The sequence below is a fragment of the Lactuca serriola genome, chromosome 1, assembly GCF_051521515.1.
Source record: "Lactuca serriola cultivar US96UC23 chromosome 1, Lser_US96UC23_V15, whole genome shotgun sequence".
Classification (NCBI taxonomy): Eukaryota; Viridiplantae; Streptophyta; class Magnoliopsida; order Asterales; family Asteraceae; genus Lactuca; species Lactuca serriola.
Window position 1 is genome coordinate 123,139,572 of NC_136408.1, and position 9,201 is coordinate 123,148,772.

The following is a 9,201-nucleotide window of genomic DNA, read 5'->3' on the forward strand; positions in this document are numbered from 1 at the left end:
TGAATTCTCTAGTTTTTTTTTCTCTTTTTCTTGTGGAACTTGATCATTGATTTGAGTTGTCAACTTCAATCGTCTCATCTTCCACTTCGATATAATCATCCGTTTTTGACATCTAAAAAAACAGAAAAACTGTTAAAAAACATAAAAATCAGGGGGGGAAATATGGGGAAAAAAAAAGATAAACAAGAAAAAAACAGACATATAGGCTAGAAACATATTTTCTTTTCCTTAAAACTTAAAAGTATTATTAATGAACTCATAACAAGTAGGTTGAAATCTCTTTCTCTTTTTGGGACTGTGTTTTGCTTCCCTTAAATGTGGAACCAATCGATCTAATTCCAGTGAGCCTAACAAAGGTTTAATGAACCCATAACAAGAAGGCATGCATGATGGTTGGCAAATAAAATTATCAGAAATAACAAAAATATAAAAAGAAAAGGATCAAGAAACTCACCACCATGACTTATTAATTAACCAATACACACATATTTCATATTTCAACAAAACTACAGACATGCAACATATGATCCAAAGCGCAAAACTGGTCATAATCACAAAAATGAAAGCTAAAACCAAATATACACATGAAAAAAACTAAAAAATGGACACACCACGAACAATGGAAAACAGACCATAAGCACGAGCCAACGAGTCATGATGCATCTCATCATTTGGCCAAGTTGAAATCTCATGGAATTCTCGTGAAGGCCATGAATTTTCTTGTTTTTCAGGTTATTTGGTTTTAAGTTTAAATTCCTTGCTTATACGTTAATTAAGTATGACACAAGACTCTTTCATGGTTAAAGTGAACATGTATTGTGTTAATAGGCTTCAAGTTAAGGTACTTCAAATGCAGGGTGATGTTAGATTTGAAATGAGTATTGCTCCTATGTTTAATTACCTATTTTTTTTCAGATATCTTTAAAAAAGGAACACTTTTGTGGCAATTATTTAACATAGAAAACGATATTGAGAAGGCCAATCAGGAGGAGATTCAAGCTGAATGTAGTAGACTTCAGGAAGTTGAGAATGAACTGGGTGGTTATGAGAACGAATCATGCAGAAAAGAAAAGGAACAAACTAAATATAGAAAAGAAATTGATAAACAAGAAAAGAAGCTTGCAAAGAAGAAAAATAAAATTGATAAATATGTTAGTTATCTTTCTATTGCTTTGTATCCTTATGAATTGCTTACTATAAATGATATTCTTGTTCATCAGCAATAGGAGCTTCTGAAGCCAAAGGAGGAGATGTTTCAGTTTATTGCAATACTTGAAAACATTGAGAAAGAGCTTGAGAAAAGGATAGATGAGAAGAAGAAACACAACTAACTCAATAACTTACAAACAATAATTCAATTTAAAAAAAAGGGAAGCAACAACTTCACTTAACTGATCATCAGTTGGAGGCGTATAATCGCATGTAAGTACTTAAGTACTTATTTGTTGCAAATTAATTATAAATGTGTTTTGTTGTAGTAAAGGGGAAGTTGGTATGAAGACTATCAAGTTAAGGGACGAAATTTAACAGTGTATTCAAGAATGAATCGTTTCCCAAATTTAACATACATAGGGCCATGCCGCCATGCTAAGCATATTCAAAAATGAATCCCAACAAAGTTTAAACTGTCAAATAAAAGCAATTGGTTTTTATCACTTACTTTCAAGTTTGAAGTCTAAATCTGTGATTTTTTCCTGGAGGTGACGAGCTGATGACTGCGACGCTGCGACAAGCCGACGACCACCTGATGACCGGCGAGGCGGCGATGAGCTGACGACCAGCTGACTGGCAAGGAGGTAGGGATGACTAGCTGAAGTTGATTGATCGGTGATGAACGAAGTCACGAATGAAGAATGGACACGGGTTTTTTTTTACGTGGAGAAATAGAACGAGGGAAATTGCTAGGATTTGGGAATCGATCGCGGAGAAACTCATAAAAGATATTGGGTCATTCATTATTTGTTAAATATATTTCGGGTAATGGGGTATACCTGAAACCTTAAAAACTTACCCTTTACCCAACCTAAAAAAATCAGGTTACCCAAATACCCGAAAAATTAGCCCGATACCCGATTAACCCGACCCGATTTACCCGATACCTAAAAAAAATCGGGTGGGTAATTCGGATAACGAATATTTTCGACGGTTTAGTCAGGAATACCGAATCATTAATTAATTAAGTTGGAAGTAAATGCTCCGATAATGTCGTTGCCCAAGCTTTATTTATCTTTATAGATATGTAATCAGACACACATACTATAATCAACCTAGCCACATACATGATTTAAGCTTAAATTAATTTTGAAAATAATATTGGAGTCTGAACGTTCACACTTAGAAACCTTTTAACTCCAAACAAATGAATGTCATTCAAATTTACTCGTCAATAATTCTTGTTAGTGTTGTGTTTTGTAATGATAATCAATAAAATCCGACGTCAATCACTTTCTAGAGTTGGGTTATTTTTGTGAAGACGTGTATTCACTTACTATGTTGTTATTTCTAGAGTGACAAACAATACGTGTATAAAGGTAGTAATCATGAAAAACGAATGGAACTTATCAAACACAGCTAACGTTGTATATAAGGAAGTACTTGAAAGCTAATCCATATTCTAATTCTAATAAATGAATAGTTTTAATCTCTTTTTGTCAAATGTCACTCTAATACTATCCATCATTAATATTATGTCATGTGTCATGTAGATATATTAGGCACCTTATTTCAAAATTCAAATTTACATTTTCTAATTATATGTTAAATTTGAAGTTATAATAACTTTAAAATTTTGATATATCTCTTAAATAATAATTTATTTAAAATGATTTATTTAGAATAATTGATTGATAATTATAAATTTTTATTATGAAAGTTTAATTAATTTTATAACCCGTAGTTCCCACGGGCTATAAACTATTGTTGTGTATAAGGAAGTACTTGAAAGTATATAAATACTACCCTGGCCATCAAGATTGGATTAATGATGTTTGAGTATAATTCACAATATATGGCACACAAATTATGTTGTAAGATACTAGTGATTGCCATTTGTTTGATTGTATAATGTTTTAATATATATATATATATATATATATATATATATATATATATATATATATATATATATATATATATATATATATATATGTCTCCTGTGGAGTACCGAACTATTCTTCGATACCGCCTCATGATTCCCATACTCCCAATTGACGAGATATGTCCAGTTTGTCGCAAGGCATGTTTGTGTACCTTTGGGGAACACACGGTTCATTGTAGAGAGCTCCATGGTTTCAAGTATAGACATGATGTGGTTCGAGATGTTCTCTTTGATGCTTGTCGGCGTGCTAGTATTTCTGTGAAGAAAGAAGCGTCAGTGAACTTTTTGACGGACCCACATGATGGCAGGTCCACACTTAGACCGTCTGACATTTTGGTCTTTGGATGGATAGGAGGGAAACATGTGTGCGTGGATCTTACTGGTGTCTCACCTCTCGTTGGTTTCGGGAGCGGAGGTTTCGCAGCTGGGCATGCCGCTTTGAAAGCCGCTGCGTGCAAAATGATAAAGCGCGAGAATGCATGCAGAGAAAATCAACATGTGTTTGTTCCTTTTACATTCGATACATTTGGTTTTCTCGCACCAGAGGCGGTAGAGCTCCTTAATAGATTCCAACGGGTCATGCATTCTAATGTCATATCTCCTAGATCCACAAATGTTGTTTTCAAAAGAATTGGTTTTGCCATCCAGAAAGGGCTAGCGGTGCAGTTTGTTGCCCGTTTGTCTTCTATCGATATGTATTGAACTTTATTATTGTGTATAAAAATTTTAGAAATTAAATATATATATATATATATATATATATATATATATATATATATATATATATATATATATATATATATATATATATTAATGAATATTATATTTTGTTTATCAAAAAAACTAAAAAGTATGAATTTTGATAAATACTATACTTTTATTTTTTAAAATTTATTATCCAAATAAATAGTTACTGAAATTAAATAAAAAAGGAAGTAAGAAATAGGCCACTAATGGGTTGTCATAAATGGACCGTTGGGTCCTGATTATAAATAGTTGGACGACTTGATTGAGAGAACTGTCTTTTCTTTTTCTTTTTAAAAGTTTTATTACTTTATACGATACATACAATCAGTTAGTCAAACAGATTAATAAATACGGTCTAATGATAACAATTCCTCCTCCAAATTCCGATTCCAGCTAACAAGCGGTCCACCACCCATTAGTTTTTGTCTTTCAATAAGACCAAAGGAGTACCAAACACGAAACTGGTCGTGGTCTAAGATGCAAAGTCTTTAAAAATTACGACCAAGCAGAGACAGATCTAAGTGTTTCTTTGGAGTTCTTGGGCATAACTTTTTTTTTCTATTAAGATGCAACGTCTTTAAAAATTAGTGTCACTATTATTTTTGGTTGTAAATATTTTTAATGTCACTGTTATGAAAGTTTTTGCGTTTGTCACTATGACTAAGAACACCATCCAGATACTTCATTGTTACTAGTGGTCTAGGTCAATTGTGGTGGGGAGCATGAACTATCCTATCCAATAAATTTCTTTTTCAGTCTCTCTCTACATTTGATGTAATTAAAAGGTGGTGCTTTTAAGAGATCTCATAGACATTTTTATTTAAAGTCAACTTATGTCGCAATACAATTTAAACCCATAAAAATACCTTAAATCACAATGCAATTTAAACCCATAAAAATACCTTAAAAATATATAAGATGTTTAAATGATAAAATAGAGTGTTTTTTAGACGACCTTAATTAAAATATAGATACTTTTTATTTAAATAATAAAAAACAAATAGGCTATTTAGTGGTTGTGTTTGGTGATGAGAGGACACTGCCAATGATTAGTTCTTGTTACTCCGGATGACCTACGTGTTGAGGAAAAAACCCTGATGGAACTTATAACACTGAGCATTTACAATCAGCTAGGGAAAAAGGAACCGAAGTTAAATCTCTTTAGCGTTCAAGAAAAAAAAAAACACCTCGAGCAAACAGGTACATTTTGCCTGTGGTTTTGATCTTTGAGCGCTTGCTGTGATTTTGATTTTTGATCTCTTAAATTTCTAACATCACTTGTGAATGATAACACTTTTGATGATTATTACTGTTTGTATGTACGTGCATAGATATTGAAAGCAAGCTGAGATGGCATAAACGGATGCTCATAATGTGATTCCACATGACCCTACAAGTTCAAATCAAGCTCTAGCAAGACATTCAGAGGTTAGTTCATATACATCATGTATCTTGTTTTCGACCAGTTCAGTTTTTATTGATCCAGATCCTCTATCCCAGATGGAGCAGCTAATCCACCTCAAAATCCCTCTCCAGATAATAAAAAATTGTACACAAGATTTCAATGAAACAAATTTCATTGGGAAGGGTGGATATGGTAGAGTATACAAAGGAACCCTCACCTGGGGGGATCATGAGAACCATCTAGTTGCTGTAAAACGGCTAGATGTCACTGGGTTTCAAGGTAACAAGGAGTTCCTCACCGAGGTCACAATGCTTTCACAATATCAACACGAAAACATTGTAACCCTTATAGGGTTTTGTGATGATAACAAGGAGATGATTTTGGTTTATGAATATACAAGTCATGGTAGCCTAGACACATATCTACATGACACTACCTTGTCGCAAGGACTATCATGGCCACAAATCCTCAAAATATGCATCGGTATTGCTTCGGCATTGGACTATCTTCATAATCAAGTGGCAGAAAAACACAGAATAATACATCGTGATATAAAAAGCGCGAATGTTTTGTTAGATGAGAATTGGAATGCAAAACTTTCTGATTTTGGGTTGGCTACGATAGGTCTAGCGAATCAACAAAACACATTTGTCATCACTAACCATGCTGGAACACATGGTTATTGTGACCCACAATATGAGAGAACGGGTTTTTTAACAAAAGAATCCGATATCTACTCATTTGGTGTCGTTATGTTTGAAGTTTTGTGTGGAAGGCCAGTGTGTGCTTTGATGTTCCATGATGAACGGAGATTCCTTAATCATTTAGCCCGATCTTGCTACATAAAAGGAGAGCTAGACAAGATTATTGATCAGAGAATAAGGAAAGATATTGAACCACAAACGTTGCAAATGTTTTCAGCTATCGCGTATCAATGCTTGGAAGAAACTCGGGAAAAACGACCTAAGATTGCTGAGGTTGCATCCCAACTTAAGGAGGCTGCAAGGATGATTCAAGTAAGTTTTTTAAAATTCATTTTTATGTCTAGAGTAGTGGTGGAGTCTTATGGTTGCAAGAAATATTTGGATGGGTTTCCCTATTCATATATACACGACACATAATTTTATTTTCTTGCATTTTACATAGCAATATGGACGTAATTTAGGAGTAAAAGATAAGATTAATTATTTAAACACAAGTACATGACCTGGTAAAGTCAAAGGTTATGAAATTGTTTGTACTTTGTAGTAATGTCAAAATCCTAGAACATGATGGCTCTTTTGATTTTGTACATGGAAATTGTAGGTTCTTGACCCTGTTGAGAATATTGAGCTTCTAGTGGATGAAAGAGAGGATCTTCAGTCTAAGGTTAGTGATTTTGAATGGTTTGAGCACGAAAGACATTTTTTTCTTTTATTCAATAAGTGTTGCATGTCTCAGTAAACGATGTTTAAAAAGAATATAATAACAAATGGAAAAAGATAAACTAGGGAAAATTTGTGAAATGTTCGACTTAATAGGAAAGCTTCATTTTCTAATGATTTTCAAAGTTAAGGAGTTATTCTTGCATGTAGCATTAAATAAACAGAAATCATACGTGACATAAAAAATCCAATTTATCTCACTTGACTCGCATTTTATAGTATGTGATGGTGGAACATGGGTGCAGACAAATAATTTTTTGACACAAGATACCCAAACGAGGAGGAAGATATGTTTGCAGAGCAAGAAGGTAATGCTGCTCATAGTTCTAGCAATCATTGCGCTTGTTTTATTCATAGTTTTAAGTGCTTGTGGTGGTTTTAATTGTGGCAAGTGAAGTATATATAGAGTTTATGATGTTGTCATCGTTTTCACTGTCGTTTTCTGCTAAGATGTCCATTTTTATTCTCAGAAATTTATTTACTGCGGGAATTTTCTGTATATACGCAGGAAAAAGATAACTGCTATATAAGATTAAAGTTAACTATACAAAAAAGTACAATCATAGTTCGTTATATTCATCTTGTAAATATAAAAGTACTTTAATTTAATATGGTCCCTAAAATATCTGCTGAAAGCGTGAAGCAGTACTACGGCAAATGTGTAACAATTTCCATAATGCAGCTGGGCCAGGGAAATTAATGGGTGGGCCTACACTCGGGGCAGCTGTCTCCGAAAAAAAAAAATTAAAATTAAAATTAAAAAAATACTATACATTTTTGTCATATATATATATATATATATATATATATATATATATATATATATATATATATATATATATATATATATATATATACTAGCCGTTTACCCGCGCCAAGCGACGGGTGCCAATAAATTTTTCCAAAAATTAATTTCTATAGTCAATTAGTTCTTTTATCTCAATAGTTTACTACATCTAAACAATTATCAATAACAATCATGCTAGTAGAAATGAAATCAATAAAAATTAAAATGAAAAGTTTGGATTGTTTACAAATATACATGAACATATGATTGATTTTATATTATTAATTGTATAAACTTCATTACCTTCGAATTTTCCGTCCAACATCACTAATATTAAGTATTTCCACATAGATCTTTCTAGATAATGTCACATAAAGTAGACTATAAGAGAAAACTGGTTATAGAAGATAAATACCAACATTTGAAATTATTAGTCCGTAAACTTTATTGATTGTTATAGTGAAACATTATCGAATATGTTTGTTTTCTCATCAAATAATTTTTAGACGGACATAGAGGAACTTTGGAAAAATATCCTCTTAGCAAATGGTGAATAAAATCAAACACAAATGGTTAACGAATCTAACCAACCATGTTGGTTTGATTTAGTTTTATAATTGTCGCCACAAACAATTTACATGTAAAATCAAATTTTATGATTTTTTTTACGTTGAGAATTGACAATTTTTAAGATGCATCAAGATTTGAGCAGCTAAATCGGTAATAGAAGGTCATAGTAATAGAAGATCATAGTGGTTGTGATGGAATTTTTCTACGTCCACTCTAATTAGAAATAAAAATTTTGTTTTAACCGAAAAAATGATAAATATTTGGTGGTTTACTATTTTTTTTTTTTTTTTTTTTTTGTATTTCTCCCGCATTTGTTTATTTAGCATTTATACATTACTATATAATATTAATTTATTTATTATACCTTTTTGATTATTTACATTTTATACTATAAGTTATACATACTTAATTAGAAATATATTGCTTACCGTTTGTATTCATATCAAATTAGTTATTTTTACAAATCAACATCAATATCATTTATATTTGGGGTTTGGTATTTGAGGTTTATGTTAAAGATTTAAGATTGTAGAGTGGGTAAAAATGACCATGGGGATGAAATTACATTTAACCGATCATATATATAGGGGTTACCTATCTATTGTATTTTTCTTGTTATATGGCTTCAATATGCCGCAATATCTCCATTTTTAATTGTTTAATTGTTATTGGAAGTGGATTTAATGTAAGTAAATAACCAATAAATTTGTTTTTACGCATCACTTTGAAGTTGTTTTTTTTTTTTTTTTTTTCTGAAATTGTTATGGGATTGGCAGGGTATTATTGTCTAGAATGGTGGGGGTAACATCTTGTTTTGATGAGTATGATGAAGGGAATTCATCAATGGTCCACCATTTGACACATATTATATGTTCGATCTCTCCTCCATCAGTGCATCTTTCAAAGCTATGGAAACTGAAATACGAAAAGGAACATGTTTAAACTTTAAAGTCCAAAACATCGATCAGAAGAAAAAAAAGTAGATATATTTGAAAAACAAATCATACATAACCACTAAATTCCTATGTATTTGGTTGGTGTACTTTACATGTAGGTGTCAAGTACTTGATTAGTCCACAAAAATGCCCACTAACACCAGATTTATGCCAAAAGGATAAAGTTTAGAGGTCAATTGTGATGATCAAAACCTTTTGTAAATGTGGTCAATGAT

The 9,201-nt window shown here is 32.0% G+C and overlaps 1 protein-coding gene across 1 annotated transcript; it reads left to right on the forward strand.

Moving 5' to 3' along the window:
* The first annotated feature begins 4,916 nt into the window (after positions 1-4,916).
* On the forward strand, positions 4,917-7,390 carry LOC145070757 (putative receptor-like protein kinase At5g39000). The gene is made up of 5 exons (XM_079017720.1): positions 4,917-5,044; positions 5,176-5,272; positions 5,345-6,265; positions 6,555-6,617; positions 6,893-7,390. Exons 3-5 carry the CDS (start codon positions 5,345-5,347, stop codon positions 6,932-6,934), a joined length of 1,026 nt encoding a protein of 341 aa, XP_078873846.1. The 5' UTR covers positions 4,917-5,044; positions 5,176-5,272; the 3' UTR covers positions 6,935-7,390.
* The last annotated feature ends 1,811 nt before the right edge of the window (positions 7,391-9,201 follow it).

Coding starts and splice junctions, on each gene's coding strand:
- LOC145070757 (XM_079017720.1), top strand. CDS start 5,345: ATGGAGCAGCTAATCCACCTCAAAATCCCTCTCCAGATAATAAAAAAT. Junction 6,266..6,554: donor AGGCTGCAAGGATGATTCAA/GTAAGTTTTTTA, acceptor TGGAAATTGTAG/GTTCTTGACCCTGTTGAGAA. Junction 6,618..6,892: donor GAGAGGATCTTCAGTCTAAG/GTTAGTGATTTT, acceptor CGCATTTTATAG/TATGTGATGGTGGAACATGG.